The sequence below is a fragment of the Talpa europaea genome (genome assembly GCF_964194135.1).
Source record: "Talpa europaea genome assembly, chromosome: 7".
Classification (NCBI taxonomy): Eukaryota; Metazoa; Chordata; class Mammalia; order Eulipotyphla; family Talpidae; genus Talpa; species Talpa europaea.
The window spans coordinates 109,948,182-109,969,072 of record NC_140074.1 but is presented as its reverse complement, the minus strand read 5'-3'; the positions used below and the strand labels follow the sequence as shown (position 1 = coordinate 109,969,072).

General features: G+C 46.2%; 1 protein-coding gene across 1 annotated transcript; it reads right to left on the bottom strand.

The window, feature by feature from the left end:
* Positions 1–530: 530 nt before the first annotated feature.
* Positions 531–11,886, bottom strand: MKS1 (MKS transition zone complex subunit 1; the record flags this gene model as incomplete). The annotated part of the gene is made up of 18 exons (XM_084239407.1): positions 11,777–11,886; positions 11,246–11,355; positions 10,091–10,161; positions 9,514–9,669; positions 8,406–8,503; positions 8,104–8,232; positions 7,757–7,861; positions 6,992–7,100; positions 6,395–6,451; positions 5,306–5,348; positions 4,958–5,023; positions 3,126–3,196; positions 2,709–2,778; positions 2,499–2,606; positions 1,466–1,599; positions 891–973; positions 709–806; positions 531–622 (listed from the first exon to the last, which is right to left on the bottom strand). The coding sequence occupies exons 1-18, from the start codon at positions 11,854–11,856 to the stop codon at positions 531–533; spliced, it is 1,680 nt and encodes a 559-aa protein (XP_084095533.1). The 5' UTR covers positions 11,857–11,886.
* Between the last annotated feature and the right edge of the window lie 9,005 nt (positions 11,887–20,891).

The following is a 20,891-nucleotide window of genomic DNA, read 5'->3' as shown; positions in this document are numbered from 1 at the left end:
TACTCCAGAAATAGTTGTATCTCAAGTCCCAAGCTGTAGGGTGAGGTTATAATGGAAAGAGGAGACTGAGATTCTCAGGCCAGGAATTTAAGCTCTCTCTCACCTTCCTTCTTCCTGAACCTCCATTTGTAAAGCAAGTTGTGGGGCAGGAGGGACCTGCACCCCTGCTTCTGCTATTGAGACAGAGACAAGCCAGAAGAGAGGCTGTGTCAAGGACATTCTAACGACAGAGTTACACAGAACTGGTCTCAACTAAAAAATCTGCCTTGTGATCCATACTTGCAGTAGCTGAAATATGAAGAGGGAACCCTAGGTTCCCTCCCTGAAGGGGGCAACAGGTGCCCTGGTGTATTTCCATGTGGCAGGAAGACCCTGCTAAAGACTAGAGAGAGGGCCTGGTCCAAGATTTTCTGTGCTCTCTGGGTCTTGGCAGGTTCTGTGGTCTCCAGTAAGAAAGAGGAGGAGGAAGAACACCGACCCGAGGTATCACTCGTCTTGCCCTCTTGCAGGATGGCTAGGGCTGCAGTGAGCTAGGAGACCACGGTTCCCGAGGGGCTCACTAAGTCCTGGGGAAGGCTTTCCCGGGCCTCCTGCATGCGGCGCCGGGCTCGGCGGAAGGCCTCTATGAGGGAAGCAAATATAGCCGTCAGTGGCGTGGCGTGGGGAGGATGTGGCCATGCCGACCAGGTGGGAGGAGGGGGCACCTACCCAGTACATTGTGAATGGAGCTCTGTTGGCTGAATCCTTCCAGACGGTCCAACACACTCCGCATCCTTTTCCGGAGAGAACTGGACTCCAGGAAGGCCCTGCAGGGGAGCCCACCACATGGCCAAGGCTGCTTTCCAGCCCACAGGGACAAAGAGCCCAAAGTAGAGGGTAGGGTCACTCACCTGGACTGCTGCAGACAGTGCAAGCGGAAGGTGACGCTGCCAGTGGTCTCTGTGCGGAGCCCGAAGCGGCTCAGCCGCTCCCCCTGTGGCACACAGTCAGACAGTGTCAGCTTTCTGTGGTCTCCAGGCCCCAGCCACCAACTGGCCTCACTCCCATTCCCATTCCATTCTTGAGGAACCTCATTCCAGAAGCCATCACCTCAAGGCTAACATTAGGCTTCTGACTGTAAATCAGGAACATTCCAACCTCATCAAAGTATGAGCAGTCTTATGCGCTTCCTGCCAATCCTCCCCACCTCTGATGACTGGGCCTCAGTGATGGGCTGGAAGGCAGGGCCAGTTATACCGATGAGGACTAGGGGAAGTCTCTACATTTACTATTTTCCAGAGTTCTCCTTGGATAGCAATGTAGATATTTGTGTCTGGTTCCAAACGTGGCCATGATTTCTAGCTAAAGTCACAAGCTAAGTAATATGAAGCAAGGTACAATTTAGGGGTCTTAACCCAGATTCCATCTGCTATGGAAGAACTAGAAACATAGCGCTGGCATGAAGTCTCCCAGAGATGACAGTCACCTTGAAGGTTCCGGGAATCCGCACATAGGAGAGGTCCTCCAGTTCCAGAGAACCACCAATGAAAAACCTCCGCAGCTCAGCCACTGTGCCGAGTTCCATGGGTCTCCACGTGGAGATTGTCAGGGTGTGTGAGCCTGTGCAGGGAGAGAATGGGGCCCCTCATGACTCCCAGCAATGACACAGGCATTGCCACCACTAAACCCCTGTTGACAAACTGGCCTCATGGTGCTTTAAGGTACCTGTTTGGGAAATCAATTAGATAATTCAAATCTTAGCTCCACCCACTGTTACCTATGTACCTGGGACAAGCCTCCTAACCTCTCTGAGCCTCGTTCTCTTCATCTGAGAAATAACACACCTCAGGGGCCTCCCTGGTGGCGCAAGGGGTTAAGTCTCAGCACTATGAAGCTGTTGGCAGCCACTGCAGCACAAGTTCAATCCCCAGCTGGCCAGGGAGCAACCCACATGGTGCAGCAGACATCTCATGTCTTACCTACTGCTCCCCTCAGCAGTGTATTTCAGTGGATCCACCTGTTCTGCTTCCCACTCTGTCTCTAGTGAATCCTCTCAACTCCACCCCACCCCCCGGCATTTCTGGCCTATACCCCAGCTCTTGTATGCATAAATACATAAATCTTTAAAAAAATAACACACCTCAGAGAGTGGTTAGGAGAATTAAATGGGAAGCACTTAGCACAAAGCCTGGCACTGACCTGTTCAATTCACATGTGCTGAAGCCCATTTGCCACACAGCTTCTCCCTCAAAGCCACAAATCAAATCTGAGGAGCATGAAGCAGGCCCCAGAGAGACTCATGCTGCCAGCTTCACAGGGTGAGTCGCAATCTCACTCAGCTATCTCTAATGGCAGGAAAACACTTCCTCAAAAGGAGCAAGGAATCCGCAAGTTTAATACTTCTAATCCTTAATTATTCCCACTTCTCACTGGAAGCAGTCCACTCTTTTGGAAGTGCAAGTCTTGTTCCTAGGAGCCAGGGCATGTGGGCCATGTGAAAGACAAGAACAAGAGGTCACCTGGGGTGGCAGGCAGCACCACAGCCCCGTAGCCTTCCACGCGGTACCTCTGCCAGAAGTCCAGGGACAGGACCTCGCAGTAGAGCACAGGCCACTCTGGGAGAGCATCTGGGAGCAAGTGAGAGAAGCGGCCAGGTCACAGGAGGCCTTCGCCAAGAGGGCACCACCTGCAGAGACCCAAGGCCTAGGAGCAACTGCTGAACTACTCACCAGCAGATTCGTCCTCATGGAGGAAAGAGGCCTCAAATGTGAATGGGTAGGAGAAGTAAGCCACCTTGTCCTAAAAAAGAGGAGTCATCTTATACTTAGTGTCTTGGGGTGGGCAGGGCCTCACTTGGAATTTGGAATTTGTTCTTCCTGTGGCCAATGACAAGGTCATCTTCATAAGAGAAAAACTATCACTTGAGGTAGGAATAAGAGGCGTAGAGGTGAAGGCAAGCTGTCGCCATTCTCAAAAAGTCCAGGAGAGGCCTGGGACCAGGCAGCCCTGCAGAGCCCACACAGAAGGGGCATGCCCAGCGTTGGCTTCCTCCCCAGGACATGGCTATTAGCCTGATAGATCTTCAGTTGCCACCCCCAGGAACAGAGTCCTGTTCCCCAAAAGGTGCCCCCTCTCATCGAACATACCATTCCTATGGACTTGGTGGCACAGGTCTGTGTTATTCCTGAGAGCTGCTGGAAGGCTGGGCTAGACCAGTCTGAAAGCCAAAGACCATATAAAGAGAGTAAGTTTAGCGAGGAGGAGGGCAAGTAGTAGAGAAAAAGATGGCATGCCTTTACCCACTCATTCACTCATCTACCATGCCAATCATTTACTTAACATTCACTGAGTGTATACCATGGGCTAGGACCAGTCATTGGGATATTTTGGTGACAGACAGAAATGATCCTTATCTCTCATGGAGCTAACATTCCAGTAGGAGGAAAAGTAACAACAAATTAATAAGGCAGTGATTTGTGCTATTATAAAAGTGAAAGGCTGAAGGGATTGAGGGACTTGGAGGTTCATTGAGGGTAGGAGAGAAGACCTCTCAGAGGGGGCACTCAGGTTGAGAGCTAAACTCAAGAAAAACCACTCATGCAAACATACGTCAGAAAGGGCTTCAGAACTTGCATGTTCAAGAGAAAAAAGTATGACTTGTGTGGTTGCTGCTGCTGCTGTTGTATGCAGTTAGGCAGAGTCAGCTGAGTCAGATAATGGAGTCAGATATGGAGTCAGATATTGGAGTCAGATATTTTGCTCACAGAAGGAGGGGAAGCTGTTAGGGTTTTAAACTCAGCACATATATTTTTTTTTTTTTTAATTTTCTAGAGGCATGCCTTATTTATTTATTTATTTATTTATTATTTGTTTGTTTGGTTTATACATGCACTGGGTACAGTCAGAAGCGCGGGAGGGCGAGAGAATTCACCAGAGCCAGAGCGGGGAGCAGAGCAGGCAGAAGGACCGAAGTACACTGCTGAGGGGAGCAGCGGGCGGCAGGAGAGGTCTGCACACCATGTGGGACCCTCCTCCGGTGACCGGGGAGCAGCCGGGGATCGAACTAGCGCTGCAGAGGCTGCGGGCAGCTTCGCAACCCAGCGCTCAACCGCTGCGCCACCGGGGAGGCCCAAGCACATATATTTTCAAAGGATCAATTTGGTGATGGTGTATGTGGCAAATTAACCAGAAGAGGGAGCAAGAGGATAAGTTAGAAACTTAATAATGCTCTGGGCCAGGCAAATGATGGTGGTTAGATCAAGGGAGGACACATGATTCAGGATATCTCTGAAGTCAGAGCTGCTAAGAATAGCTGAAGGAATGACTGGCAGCAGGGGGTTAGGGAAAGTGAGGAACCAAGAATGTCTCCTAGGTTTTCATCAGCAACTAAGTGGATGTCATTGCCATTCTGCTAAATTGGGGAAGACTATGTGGGCAGGTTTGAAGCAGGAGGGGGAAACCAAGAGTTTTTTAATTCTTGTTAAGCAGAAATGACAAAGGGGTAATTAGATATAAGTCTAGAGTTTAGAGACAGGTGAAGGCTAGAGAGAGAAGTCTGGGAATCTGAGACTTGGAAACAGTATTCGAATCACAGGATGGATGAAACCACATAGGAAGACTATGAAGAAAGAGGAACAGAAGGCCCAGGTCCAGCCTTGGGTAATCTAATAGTTCAAGATCAACAGGAGACGAGGAATCAGCCAAGGAGGCTGAGGAGCCACCAAACAGAGAAAAGTAGAGCGTGGAGCCAGGAGAAGCGCTTCAGTGAGGAAAAGTGAGTTTTGCCAACTGCTTCTGAGAGGCCAAATGAGGTGATAGCAGAAAAGTCACCACAGAAATTGACAATCTGGCAGTGATCTATGAGACTGAAGAGAACAGTAACAGTCCTAGGGGAAGAGCGGGAAAGGAAGCCTAGCCAAATGCCTCCAGAAAACTATCAGAATGGGTATAAAAAGAGAGATTTATAAATATTACTTACTAGTAGCTGGTAATTCCACAAAGAAGTGGACATAGAGATTATCATACTCATAGCCTTGGGCTGAAACTAAGAGAGAGAACAAGACACATTACAACTTACTCTCCTGTTACCCTCCGTCCACCTCCACCCCCACCCATCTCATCACCCCCAGTCCTGAAGGGCCTTCACACTTCCAGAAGCAAGTTCCTGGAGAGCCAGGAACTCGCTGTGTTTCCAGGAAAGACTCACAGCTGAGATTCCCGAGTACTGCAGACAACCCAAGGTTTCCACTGGGGAGGGGTGGGCCACTTCACAGCTGTGTGGCCACAGCCCAAGCAACACAAGATCTCTGTAAGGCAAGACACTTACCTACTTCTCCATTTACAAAGAGTCGCAGGGCACCTGGGACGGTCTAAGGTAGAAAGAAGATAAGTGGGATAAGACTGGGAGGCCTGGAGGAAACAAGCACTTCTCCTGCAACCCATATACAACCCCCAGAAGACCCGACACTGAAAGTCAGATCCTGGGGGGTCATTCTCGTACTTCCTCCCCACCCGGCCATGTTCCTCAGGTCTGTTTGCTTTGTTTCTAAAGGTTGTAACATAGAAGAAAAGTAAGTAATTTAAATGGCAGGGAGGGCAACACAGTATGGGAAATTTACAGGAATAGCCAAGGGGCACAACAAGAGCTGCCCTCCGGGGTACAGTGGGAAGCTGGAGACCCCCTGCCTTTAGATGGCCAAAATCAAGACAATAGGGAATTTCCTTTTTTAACTACTTGTGTATTTATCTTCTCTAACTTTTCAACACTGACCATCTGTTGCTAATACAACATAAAAATAATGGGAGCTAATTTTTTTAGAGAGGGAAATCACCGGCTAATTCTATTTTTCTTTCCAAATCTACACAGAAATGGAATGCCTGGCATGAGAGACACAAAGAGCAGGACCACAAAACTGACCTAAACTATCTTGCTTTGTTGTTTAAGAAGCAAACTATTTGACAAATGGAAATGACACCTCTTCCCTTAGGAAAACTAGCCACATGAAGAGTAAGGAGGTCATGTTTCATCTTTACATTTATTATTTTAATTATAAAGTAAAACACGAATATATTATCAATGATAAAAATTCAAAATTACTTAACTTTAGAGACTAAGAATAAAAATCCCTGCCATCTCTCACCGTATCTCCAAGGCCCATGTCCCATCCCACTGCCTGACCCTGTCCCGGGAGAAAGCCCCCCACAGCACGCATGCAACCCAGACCTTTTGTGTGCACAGTGCTGGATTGATGCACAATGTTTTAAAACACTTAACAGGAATTATACAGGCTATTAATTTACTTCCTTTTTACACCCAAGAGTCCATTACGGGGACCTTCAAAGAGAGGTACTGTTATAGCCATAGTCGGCACACTCTGGCTAAACCCAGTTTTCAGAGGGAAGCCCAGCTACTCACCATCTCAAAGTCAGTGCCCACGAGGCTGCTGAGATACTCCTTGTGCCGACCATAAAGCTAAGGAGACAAACCAAACCGAAACTCAACAAGTGGCCCAAGCCAGGCCACAGTTCAGTGCTGCACGAGAGGGAAAAAAGTAGCATCAGTGATGGGAAATGCTGCAGAGAGCTGCCGGGAGCAGAGAGCTGGGAATATGGCCTCGGGTCATTTAAAGTGAAGCTCAAAGGCACTGGAGTCTGCTGGTCTGGGCCCAAATCTCGACTCTCACTCACAAACTCTGTGACCTCGGGCAGACTGCTTACTTCTGTTCCAGTTTCTTCAGTTATAAAATGGTAATAGTAAAAGCATTCACCTCAAAGGGTTGCTGTACAGTCTAACTGAAATAAAGTGAGAGGCCTAGCACAGAGCACAGAAAACACTGGAATAAATGGTCACTGTTGTTGTTATTATGTTATCATGGGATCAATAACTCGCTATGTCAGCAGTGCTTCCCGAGTCAGGAGAGGCCCTGTGACTGCTGTCATCAACCTCATGCGTTGGTCTCATGCCCCATTGCGGGGCTGGTCCCTTTGGTATGTGGACTAAGCTGGATCTTACATCCTTGAACATGCGCTGTTCCCGCTCCTCCTCCTCTGGCTGTGCGAGGGAGGACACGTTGTCTATCGTATACTTCCACAGTTCCTGCTTCTCCCCCTCAGTCTCGATTCTGCAAGATCCAAGCCACAAAAGAGCCAACGCTGATAATGAAAGATCCGACTCTCCAGACATGGCCCAGGGATGAGCCACTATTGGCCACACACCTCACTCACCATACACGACAACAAAAAGGCCAGAGCGACAACCAGGAGAGCGAAACAAAATGATAAAGCTGAGAGGCACCAGACTAGACTCACAGAGTACAGGTTCTGGGCCCCTTTCCACCTCCAAGTAATGGTGAAACCCTAAAGCACAACATCCTGGGCACCTAGTTGTCTTATCTGAAAAATGGACAGGTCAGCTTAGATCATGTCTAATTTACAATTCTGTTATTCTAAGAGCAAGCGATGAGGGACAGTCAGCCCAGAGGAGTCCTGGCTGAGCTCATGTTCCCCTGTTCTGGCGAGTCCCTGTAGTGAGCACAGGGAATTATTCTCATTTAACTCTACACCTGAGTTATACTTTCAGATTGGTATAGGTGCATATTTTCTGAGAACAGGATCCTCAAAATCCTAGTGGTCTATGACCCAGAATAGAACATGACTCATTGCTGGGAATTTGAAAGTTAGAACAGATGAAGGGCTTCCTGAGAATCTGCAACTAGGGGCAGGAAGTGAAGCCAAGGGAAGGAATGCCAGCCTCCACTACTCCTGTGTTTCTCCTCACCTGTAGGGTCCTTTGAGGCCAGTGAAGTCAGGTTTTACTGTGATCACACCATTGCTGTCCACCTTCAGAGTACAGAGGACATGTTCATATGCCTTATAACCAAGCCTAGAAACCAGGAAACCAGCACCAAAGTTTAGGAGTGCAGGTCCTGTCTCCAGGGAAAAGGAAGAGGTAGTCAGCTCACGTCAGAGGAGAGAACAGAGGCTGGAGTGAGAATTATCAGGGCTCTTTTGAAGACAACTATGAAAAATAAAAAGAATAGACTGGGAGGCCCTAACAGGTAGGTGCTGGTTATGAGAGGAGAAGAGGATGAGGGCCTGCAGCAGGTAATGAGAAGCTTTGCTCACTTTCCGGAGGGCCCCAGGTCTGCCATGATGTACATCGTCTGGAGAGGGGTGTTGATGACATGGTTGTTCCTGACGAACTCTTCTGAGGGTTCCCAGGTGACGATTCGTGACTTGAGGATGCCACCCTCCCTGGGAGACACCACAGGAAGGGTCAGTTCCCTGGCACCCTCTGAAGAGGAACACAGGGGAGCACCCAGGTAGAGGCCTACTGCAGAGTGGGAAGCTTGAGTTGTGTGCACACCGAGAACAGGGCCATGGAAGGAACACAAAACTCCCCACAGCTCCCATACAACCTGACTCACATCCCTCGCCTGTCCTGGCGTCGCCGCCTGACATTGGCCATTCGCTCGACCAAGAATGAGGGCACCTCATCAGTTGCCGTGGTCATCTTCTGACAGTGCTGGGAAGAGAGAGCAGTTTCCTGTAACCCGCTTGGTCAGTGCCACATGGCATCAAGCACCTGAAGGGAAGTCTTCCTTTGAAACCTCATTCAGACCTGAAGCTAAAAGGTACATACAGCCAGTTCACAACTACACATGCCAATGAGGGCAGCAGTGGCACAAACAACCCAAAGAAGATTGCTACCATACCTTAGTTTGCCCTAAACTAAACTCATATTAAAATGAGTCTGCAATCTCTGAGTGCTTATCGACCAAAAAGCTGGATGTGTTTGGCTAGTAGACAGCGACATTAACTAGCTAGCTGGGAGATGCCAAATGGGCTAGCAGTATTCTATGGAAAGTCCTCACACGGGTAACTGAGCACTAACTGCCATTTTATTTATTTTTCCAAAACAGACTACCCAGATTTTATACAACAGTAACTCACAGCTTTCCTAATATAAACATCAATCTTTCAAAAACACTTGTCGCCTGCTCCTTGCAGAGGTGTACAAGGTCACAGACAAAAACCAAACTCCCTCAAGGACTGGGCAGATAGAACTTATTAGGCAGCAACTGAAGAAAACGTAAGACAAGTCCATAAGAGTATTCTGGCACAGTTGAGGACACAGCCATTCTCACAGCTGCATGGGTTTGAATTCCTCATCAAACCTACACACTCAGAGTTTTGGCTGAATGCCTTGATGATTTTTATCTAGATGGTACTAGACTCCACCCACCTGTCTCATGTCATGATGCCTGAAGGAAGTCAAGCCCAGGGGCAGCTTCTCCCAGTTGGGTGGCTGCAAACCTAGGGACACTACACTGCCAGCTCCCCTAGGCCCTCCAGCAGCCACACCACCGCAGATATGCCCACTCCACTCCAGCCTGGCTGCCAACAGCACAGTGCAGTTTCTAGACAGGCACTTAGTTTCCCCGTAATAGTTATTTGATTTAACACATAGAACCAACCAGAAAACACAGGGAGGTAGAGGGGAAGGAAGTTTTTGGGTCTCAGAAAGCACATTACCTCCTCCAAATTGGTGTATCTATCAGAATCGGTGTAGGTAAAGATCCGTCGGTTCTTCCTGCCATGTGAATCCTCCAGTTTTAGGATCTCTTGGCGGTACTGATGATCCAAAGGGTTCTGACAGGCTGTTTCATTTTGGTACAGATCTACTTCAAACTGAGGCCACAAGGAAACAGATCTACTGAGACTATGTCAAGCTTTTTTGTTCTTATACTTGTTTGATTACATCAGCTCTGTATAGCTGATACCAATGACATTTTTTTATGGTCAAATCTCATTTCTCTAAACTGATGAAAAGGCAGGGGAGACAAAGAATGTTAGATCTAGAGGGAACCGGAGGCATGGTCTAATCCAACTTTGCTGTTTCACATGGCATGTGCCCTGGAGGTGAAAAATGCCCTACCCAGGATCATAAAGCTGGGTAACTATAGGCACAATTTTGTATTTTTCCTGTAACACTACAGAGCAAGTAAAAACTGCTACAATGTTTATGGAATCAGTTTGGCAATATGTATCAAGAATCTTTCCCTATCAACAGTCAGGTGGTAGGTTGGGCAGAAAAGGGACATCAGCTTACCTGGCTAAAGAGTTTCTCCTGCCACCCAATCACCACCTCCTCCTCTTCATCTTCATCTGGGCGGTGTCCACCTCCAGAGACCACAAAGTGAGTCAGATGTTTAAGCCAAACTAGCACCACTTTTTGTTTTGTGGTTGGTTATAACCACAAACCCTGCTTTTATATTTGCCATAGAACCAAATGGATAGCTATTTATTAAGGACTCACTCTAGACAAAGATTAGACAGGCTGTGAAGATATATAGAAGGCAGGATTAAAACCCAAGAAGTTTTAGTCACTACCCTAATTTGAATACAAGGAATCCATGCCTTCCAGCAATTATTTAATCTAATTCAGTATCAGGAACTGAAATTTATAAAAAAGCTGAACAGGGCTTCCTCAATCTCATTTGCTAGAAAGGAACCCTGACATTTTTATCTTCTCTATTCCTGAAGCCATACATCTAGAATCACAAACACTATAATTTTAGGAGACCAAGAATCAGGAGAGAAGAGGAAAGGCAAATAAACGATTTTTTTAAAGAAACAAAGCTAACACACTCCTGACTGAATATGCCTTTTTCAGAGACACATGTTTCACACCCACCAGCCCACTCTCGCCCAGAAATATTTTTGAACACAAACAACAAAATCAGAAACTAGTGACCTAACACAAGCACACTGTCCTCTCTTCCTTGCTTTTCTATAATATGGAAAACCCTAAGAGCACAGATGGTGCTAATACGTACATTTTGCAAGCCCAATTTTAAAATTGCTTTTAAAAGCGTTGATGTGTTTATTTAGAGGTTGGAACACATTTTCCCTTAGGGGGAAAAATGCCACAAACAGCTTAGGTTGCCAGGCAAAGTTATAATATAACTAAAGCATGGCATTTGTTATTTCAGCTCATTTGACCACAATTCAGATCAATATCTTGATGGCACGAGTCATATCTTATTCAATTTTTCTACACAACATAATTTTAACATAGCAGTTAAAATTTTCTGGCATCAAATCCTTGGCATCAACATCCACCAGTCATGTGACTGGGCAAGGAACCCTACCTCTCTATGCCTTTTCTCAGACTCCAGACCAGGATGGATTCTGTCTTGTCTTAAGAGATAACTACCACCCCAGGCATTTCCCCAGGTCCTCCAGGGGTCACATCACCACCTACTGGCGCTTGGGTGAGGCCTAAAAGTGGCCAAGTCTATGAGGTCCTTCCCGGGCTGGGCTCCAGGCTGGTAATGGAGAAAGTTGCTAGATGTGATTCTTTGCAGGTGGACTCTATCAGGAAAAGAGAAGCCCAAAATTCTCATTAGAGACACACAACCAGGAGGTGAACACTGAACAAAGATGGGAGTGGGGGGATATATACACAGAAAAGGAGGGGCCTGCCAAGATGGAAGGGGTGCCGGCAACTGAAGGGGTGCAAGCGGGGCATAGAGCCAGGATGAGAGAGCGTGCAGGTAACACAGCTCCTAGGAATTTGGGAGGGGCGGGGACTCGCTAGGGCTTGGGTGGGCCTGAAGCTGTGCGAGTGAGAGGGTGCCAGGTAGTGCGGGAGTGGGCGATGCGGGGAGACCCGGAGGCAGCGGTCAAAGTTGTAAGCGGAAGTAGGGGCCGCAGAGCACTGAGCAGTGAAGTTCAGGCTGGAGACAGCTGAGGGCGTAAGAACACGGCGCTCGGGGCTGGGCGACGCGACTACCGGATGCGCAGATTGCGCACAGGGTCCCGGGAGCGATAAACTGCCTCCCCGGTGTCCGCACTCCAGACGTTCTCCGCCATGACAGCCGCGACGCGCGCAGACTGCGCCGGGAAGCGCTCCGCCCCCGGTTCCCCTGGCAACGGCGACGCTGGGCTCCGGAGACGGCGGAGGCTGCGCGCGCAGCGATGCGTTCGCCCCGCGGCTCCCCTGCGCGGCCCGGTGCGGACCCGGCGTCAGCGCCCGCCCAGAACGCGGCCTCCACGCTGCGTCGCCGCTCACACGTGTGCGGAAAAACTCGCGCACGCGAGGCCGGACTTCATGCAATTTACAAATGAGGGAACTGAGACAGAGTTTTGGGGTTCCTTTCATGTGGACTCAGAAATGGTGATGGGGGGACCTCCCCGGTGGCGCAGCGGGTTGAGCGCAGCGCTGGGAAGCTGGCCGCAGCCTCTGCAGCGCGGGTTCGAGTCCCGGCCGGCCAGGGAGAAACCCCCATGGCGTGGCAGACCTTTCCTGTCGCGCCCGCTGCTCCGCTTAGCAGTGTCTTTGGTCCGTCTGCCTGTTCTGCTTCCCGCTCTGTCTCTGGTGAATCCTCTCACCCTCCCGCGGCTCTGACCTGTACCCCAGATCTTGTATAAATAAATAAATCTTAAAAAAAGAAAGAAAGAAATGGTGATGGGGACCAGACCAGGTGGTCCTAGTTCACAAGCGCCTTTTCCCAACTCACTTCCTTCCACTGAATGCTTTGAAACTGGTCTGGAAATCAGTGAACATGATTCTCAGGATGCACCCATTCTTCTCAAGGGAGCCAGGGAAGGTGATGGAACATACTCAGAAGTGAAAATATACTCTTGGAAGAAAGAAAACTATCAGTAGATTTATTAGTCCTGTTGGTAATTCACTGAACCAGGAACAAAAAAACAAGGAAGCTAACAGTAAAGAAGGAAACTGGTTTTTCCCATGTATTTGTTAGTTCTGTATTTTTAAGGTCTTATGTATTATACTGGTCTCCTGAAAAGCGAACAAAGTGCCTTTCAGAAGTCATGCTTTGTTGAACCGCCTGCTGTCAAAGGCACAACACACGATAATCTGGAGTCTTGGTCCCTTAACCTTGCCTGTGTCAGCAGTTACAGCTTTTGACACTTGCTACTCCCTCAACAGAGTAAGCAATTGTCCTCTGAACCCAGGGATCTCATGCCAGTGTGATTATATGGCATCAAGTGCCCTGGGCAACACAGCTGCTGTTGTGAAATACCAAGAATTTACCATAATAATGGCACCATTTATTTAGGATCTAATACAGCATGGGTGCTTTGTTTGCATTGTCCCTAATCTTCATAGAAATCTTTTAATAAGTATAGTTATTTCTATTTAATTGATTAAGTTAGTGAAGGCCAGGACTTGCTTAAGGGTTGGCTGAAGTTCAATTCTAGTAATTGGTAAAGGTACTTGGATTCTAGCTCATCTGTCTTTTGAAATGTGAATGAATATTGGCTCTGCCTCTCTCTCAACCTCCCACCTACCAGTTTACTCCATAATTCAAGAACGAAATAGGGGACATTACTACTGACTTTATAGAAATAAGGATTAAGAGGGATTACTATGAACAATTGCATACCGATAAATAGTCTCAAGGAAATAAATTCCTAGAAGGACAAAAACTACCAGGCTAGATGTCTACCAACATGTAAATATTTCAACAAATTCTATACACTAGAATACTACTCCACAATAAAAACAAAGTAAAACTGCATGGATGAATCTCAAAAATCCTTATGCTAAGTGAAAGACACAAAAGACTACAATCTGGTTTCTTTTATATGATATTCTAGAACAAAGAAAAACTAGAGATAGAACATAGATCAGTGGTTGCCTGGAGTTGGGTTTGGGAAGAGGGGGTGAGTATAAAGGAGCCAATGTGAGGGAATGTGGGGGGATGAGACTGTCTACCTGGAACTGTGGAGCTGGAAGTATACAACCTATGCAGCTTATGCATCACAATAAGTGGATTGTACTGGATATAAATTGTAAGCTGTTTGCCAGGTTGTGAGAGATACCTAAAATAGAATTCAGAGTATGACAAAAGGAATCAGTATTACAAATGATTCACATGGAAGAGAGTGAGAAAGGAAGGAGCCAACATAAATAGCTTTAGAAAGCAGTGTTTTGATTGGAAACTGGAAGCTAAAGACAAAAAGAACCAACTGCAAATACTGTACATTTGGTAGTAAATTTGTTTCTCAGGGGAGTATAGTTTAGCAATTCTAAAACTATTTTATATGATTATTGGTGTTTAACAGTTAAATATATTATAGATAATCAGATCCATGTTTGTCACTGAGAAATTACAAATAATGCAAGATACAAATGCAAGAATGCACCCTGTGGTGCAAGATCAGAGTTGTAGTTAACAATCTCATGAGTATTTTTTAAATATGTATAAGGTAGAGTCAGAAATGAATTTAGATATGTATGCATGCATGCGCTACTTACTATCCATACATATAGTTCCAAGCTCTGTTCGTGGAGACTGCCTAGAATCAGTCACTCCCAGGAGAAATGAGCACTCCCAGGACCCAGACCTTGGTTTCTAACTACCATTCTCTATTACTAAGAATCAGAGCTCCTGGGAGTATTGAATGATTCCCTGGATGAAGCAGAATGGAACCTCTTAGGCATCTCTGGGCTAAGTACCTCCCATAAACCAAGAGCAGTCCTGACATGGGTGCAAGTCAGAGCCTTTGACAGTCAAAATGCTTAGAAGCTAGTTGAGGGGACCTGGGCAGGGCACGTACTTGTAGCACTCTGTTTGGGGGAGGTGATTACCAGAAACACTAGATGGAAATGGGGCTAAGCCCAACTTATTTGGGGCAGCAAGAGTGTAAGCATCCCCACCTTTATCCAGCTCCTTCCAGGCATTGTGCCAACAGGCAGAATAGGTGGGGCTGCAGAGTATTACAACACCGATGTTATCAGTAGTCCACAGCAGGATAAAATAGGTTAGGCTCTAAAGCAGTTTTTCTCTATGACCCAGGCAGATTTCAAATGTTTTTTCCCAAGAAACATTCTCAGCTTATAATTAATTCCTTTTATCTTGGGCAGCCCCATTCTACCTAGTGTGTCTCAACAGGTTAGGCCAGGTCTTCAGTGACAAGTCAAGACTTGGAACAGCAGGAGTATACCAAATAGCAGAACATTGATGATATTGGCTTCTATAGCTCCTCCCTCTCTAAATTCTGGAATTTACTTTATGGTTAAGGTAAATAGATACAAAACAAATAACAAAGTAAAACATGGTATCATATAGAGCAGTCAGTTCCATAAAGAAAAACAAAGCAAGGAAGGGTGATAAGAATTGTAGGAAAAGGAAATCAGAAAATACTCATGGAGACTGAAATATTTAGCAACTGTCTAAAGATCAACAGGGAACAAACCATATGGATATCTGGAGAATGAGCATCCCAGGCAGAGGAAATAGCCAACACAAAGCTGGATAGTGGGAGACTGGATATATGTTACATCTATTCTAATTGTATTGTACTTTTGTGTGAATAATTGCTGATGAGAGGCCAATGTCAGTCATTATTGCCAGTCACCATGACCTGCCCGTCCCCCTTCCTGGACTCAGAGTAGTGTCCCTGTGCCCTGGACAGGGGTTTCCATTCCACTGTGGTCATGGCCATATTATGCATATCTTGGTCAACTTTCTTTTTTTTCTTTTTTTAGATTTATTTATTCATGAATACAAGAACTGGGGTACAGGCCAGATGCGCGGGAGGGTGAGAGGATTCACCAGAGACAGACTGGGGAGCAGAACAAGCGAATCTACTAAAACACACTGCTAAAGGGAGCAGTGGGTGAGACAGAAGAGGTCTGCCGCACCATCTGTGGGTCAACTCCCTGGCCAGGGATTAAACCCAGGCTGTAGCAATGACAGCACTGAGACATAACCCCTAAAAATCAAGGAGGCCCCCTGATTTTTTAAAATTTGCATTTAACTCTAAAGGCAAAAATTGTGTCTATTCTTAGTCCTAAGACATTCCCAGAACTTAAGTGCCCAGTGGCAAACACTTGCTCAATAAATAAACAATTGTCTTTTCATGTCTTTTGCTGCACTAACCTGTAAGCTTCCTGAGATGACCCAGGCTCAGGCAGCCTGAAGAATTTCTCAGCTGTAATGTTTTGAATTGTACTGGGCTCTCTTAAATTATCAGGAGTTACAGTGCCCAGGGTCCTGGGCTGGAATTCAAGGGGAAATTCTAGGGTTTGGACAGGGGACGCTAACAGTGAGGTTATCAATGCAGGGGGCCCAGCTACTTAGATTAAGGTGGGCCTCTTAATCTCTGCGGCCAGAGATCTTTCCCAGCCCTATCTTTCATTTCCCTGCAAACATAGAGAACACATCTGACACCTTTTTCATTTTAAGCAAACTTACCGACATTCATAATTTGTAAGCTAACTGGGAAGAAAGAGAAGTAGAAGTAAAAAAAAAAAGGAAAAACCGGGAAGCACATAATATTAAGTACTCAATAAATATCTAAGCAGGAGGTAAAAGAAAGGAAGGTGAGATGCAATGTTAATGGAAATGGAAGAATGGCCTTGACCAAAAAAAGGGATTGTCAATTGATGAAGAGAAGGACAGCATTCTGCCCATCCCACCAGATGGTTCTTGGGAATTCCCTCTACCCACTCCATCAGGGTGGTTCTTGGGAAGTCCCTCTGCCTACCTGGCTGGTCTGGTTTTGGGGTGGAGTGGGAAGCCTTGAACAAGACTTGGTCCTTCAGTCCCAACATACTGTGACTAATTGGAAAATCTCATTGTTAAATCTAACACTCCTCTGGAAGTGTGTAGTTTTGCCACTCAAGCCCGTAATGTTATGCCAACCTTAGAAGCCACCCTACAATGATGAATAGCCCACTAAAAAATATTTAGAGAATACAGTGGACCCTCTTCCTCTCTGCTGAGGAAGATGCAAATATCATCCCAGATATTATTTTTCTCTTCCACAAACCCCTGCTCACTGTGAAGGGGGCTTCTTGGCTAATGTTTCTATTACCAGGGGCACCATTAAGAAAAATTTTATTAACCCCATACCCCTCCAGGGGACAGGATGGCTTTGTCAGAACACCTGTGTTCTTCCTTCCTCTAGAGCAGAACAAGTGGATGAGTCCCCAGAAGAGTAAACATTGGCATATGGAGCCATGGCATATGGACAAGAGGTATATTTGCTTGGTATTCTGGGAAAACAACAAGAGGAAATGCATTTTAGCCAGGAAAGAAAAAAAAAAAACCAACAAAACCATCCAACTGTGAATGACAGCCAAGGCAGTGGAAGATGGGTGAAAACAGCTGAAGAAGGAACTGGCTAGTATCCAAGGAATATGGCGCCTGGAATGATGAGAATGGCTAGGAAGCCATCACCCAGAGCGCGAGCTACAACACCCTTACACAAACAGAGCTGTCGCTTTGTTACTGACCATGAGTGTCCCTTATATCATCCAAAGATTGTGTGTGCAACATGCAAAATTCTACTTCCTGCAGGGGAGAGTGGAAAGCGGGCCATGTCTGAGGTCAGCCTCATTTATACATTGCGTGTTCCTGGAAAAAGTGTGTATGTATGTGTGTGTATGTGTGTGTGTGTGTGTGTATACCATGTAACAGTGATAAAATTCCTTGGGTACTCTCTGTTGCTATTACTAAAATATCTTGAAATCTATGCACTGATACATGAGAATCTGTTGGACTTTTTAGCTTTCTGCCCATTACAAAAAGGTCAAACACAGGACATATCACATCATGTCATAACATGATCAAGACCCAGGGACAGTAAGACCTGCATTTCGCTTTTACACACACCCCTGAAGCTCACTGTATGTTACATACATAAAGGGAGTGATACCCAGCAGGGTCTTCCAGATGGAAATTCTATCTTGAAACCATTCAGAACCAACTAGGTCAAGTTCCATGAAATTTGGGTCTTGGCGAGAGCCTTGAGAAGCATGCTCCAAAATTCAGGGGATGACTAGACAAAGCAAAACAATGCTTGGCTGGGGAACAAAATTTTCTTCCAAAGGAAACAAGAAGAACCAGAAGTCCCTCACTCACCTTTCCAGGATAGCTGCCTTCTGAGACACCCAGTTCATTTTGCCTGGATTCATCACAAGAAAAGCAGCTTTTAAGTACATTTCATCAGCCGGAGAAAAGGGATATCACTTTTTGGAAGGTAAATGCAGGGGGGTGGTTTTTGTTTCAAGACTTTCGAAGAGTCTCACAGAATATTTTCAACCCAAAGTATAATTTTACATAAAGGCTTATGTTTTAAATTGTCTGAAAGAATTTCACATTTGTGCAATTTGGTTTTCTCTGAAACTTTGTTTCCTTCCTGTATGGCTCTAATGAACTTGAATTTTCAAAGTCACTGAGGGAAGGATGGTATGTGACATTATATTTGGGCTTTAACTCAATAATTTCCCAGATATCCCTGTTTTTTAAGGGACCACTATACATAAGGCATGGTAGAATCTCCTAAGAATCATCTAAACCAACAATCAATTTTATAACTAAGGAATATGAGGCACCAGAAGGTGAAGTGACTTGCCCAGGGCCCTAAAGTGACAAAGGAGGGACTTCACCTCGCACCCTGACAAGTCCAGGACCCTAGTCATCTATCTGGTGGCCAAAAAAGGGCAGTGCCTAGACATTTTGATCCCCCCAAAAGTTAATGTTTTTGAACCACCTTAAATCTGAAAGATAAATCCACTGGCTTGCAAGTGGATTAGGTGAAATACAAGTGAGGGAGCAAAGTACAGTGAGTGGTGAATGGGGAAGAGGGACATTTAATAGCTTCTCATTTAAGAGCTATTTGGATCCCATTAGGGGCCTAACAAAGACAAGCCTGGTCAGGGACTGGAGTTTTGACAAGGCAGGATTGTGCACCTAACCTGGAAAATGGGGGGAACAGCCATGGCCTCATCCAATCAGTGATGTTGCATCAGCCAATCCTTGCCATTCTGTAGTTTCCCGTGTTCAGCTGCTGAAGTCATAGGGTGTTTCCTGCTGAACCTGAGTGTCTCCTCCAACCCACATCAGCCCCTCAAAGTCTTTGCTTGTGTACCTTTCCCAGAAATAAAGTCTTGGCCGCAGGCATAAAGGCACCTCCAAGCAGAGCAAGTTCCCTGCAGCTACCAAGCAGAAGGCCAAGGTACTTGGCAGGTAAGATTCACCACTTTCACTGCATCTTTCCTGGTTTATACAATGTTTATGATGACATTTCCTAAAGACTTCTCGAAATCTTTGTACTAGGTTTGGACTTGTCGCCACTGGGCATTTTTTTGTGACAGATTCGGCTGCCATGGTGGCAGGTCAGTGGTGTTGAGACTCAGGTGATACATATGACCTCTTCACAGCAGTGAAAACTTTGCAGTCTTTCGAGGGGTTCCCTAAGCAAAGGCACTAAGATCTTCACCTTGTTTGCAGCATCTTAGACCTGCTATCTACAGCAGATCTGAACACCTGGTTGGCCCTGAATGTCTAGTCCCAGTTGCCTCCAAAGCCCTGTGGGCACCTGGCTCTCAATAGGATGCACAGATTGCAGCAATATTAGATGGGCTTCATTTGGGGGTGTTGAGTGGCTGCATCCTATTGATCTTTCTGTTATTGGGTATTCCAAGCTGTGGGACTTAGGTGGAAGATTGATTCTGCAGTAAAAGGCTTGATAAGAGCTAAATCCCACTGCCCCATCCCATTCTCCTCTTAATTCTGGAGCTACTGAAAAAAATCAAATTGAGCATTCTTGGGCTGATTGGGTGTTTCCTGCTGGTTCATCTTACCACACTGCCATTCATGGAAAAGATTCTCACTGCTTCCTTCCCTGCTCAGACCTTCCTGGTGACTCCTTGGTGATTTCTCAGCAAGCATGAGAGCCAGACTCCGGTGCTCAGAGTGTGGTCTGCAGATCAGAAGCACCGGCATCACCTGGAGTGGAAATGCAGACTCATGAGGCTCCCTTAGTCAGAATCTTCATTTAACACAGTTTTCAGGTGATTAGTGAATTCTCACACTGATACGTGGGAAACCTGCTAAGTGACCATCATCACCCTCTCTCTCTGGACCTCCAGAGGCTGAACTTCTTTGCTCTAGGAATTGAATTCACTCAGCATGTATTCAACATCTACCATGATCCAGCACTAGGCTTGGGCACAGGAAAAACAGAAACAAATAAGATAGAGCACTGATGGGGGGAAACAAAGATGAAATAGTGACACATGAGTAAAGTGCTTTGAGAGTACAGAAAAGGAATGATTCGGCTTTATCTAGAGAAATCTGGTAAACTTCACAGAGGAGGTTGCCATTTGGCCTGGGTTTTGAAGAATGAATAGGAGTCTACCAAGCAGAAAGGGCATTATGACATAGGAAAGATGTGAATAGAAGCATGGGATTGTGGGCCAGCCTGGCAATTGAGGGGCAAAGGCTGTGGCTCTGCTTCTATTCAGGGGTTCATCTCCAGGGAAAGTTCCACATTTTACTGCAAACCGAAGAACTAGGAAAGGGGTTTTTGCACTGAGCATGACAAAGATGTGGGTGAATATCTAAACACCACAGAGACCCCTTGTTGGCCTCTTACACTCTGAAGCCCATGTCCTTTGTTCTGTGCCCCTGGCTGCAGAAACTGTTTCCCCTTTTTCATACCCCTCTACCAGTGGCATGACCTCATGTTTGCCTGGATCTGCTTCTCTCCCACCACATTCTTCCTTCACACTGACCAGGAAGGTTGGCGGAGACATGGAGAATAATTTAATTTGGTCCTGAGTCCCCTCTCACCTGGCACCCCACTTGCCATGAAGGGGATTCTGAGGAAAGGAGAGGAGAAATGAGTATTTTTCTTGTTCAGATTTTCCAGCTTTCCTGTACTTGACTATATTTTTCTTCCTCAGTCTATCTTAGATGATGTCTCTTTTTCTATAGACTGGCCTTTTAATTTTGTTTTTTGATTGTTATGAAACACATTAATCGTTAAAAGAACAGTATAATGAATATCTGTGTACCTTCAAGGCCTCTTTAAAAATCACTGATATGGTTACCAGGGGTTGGGGGCAGGGAAAATGGGGAGTTGGT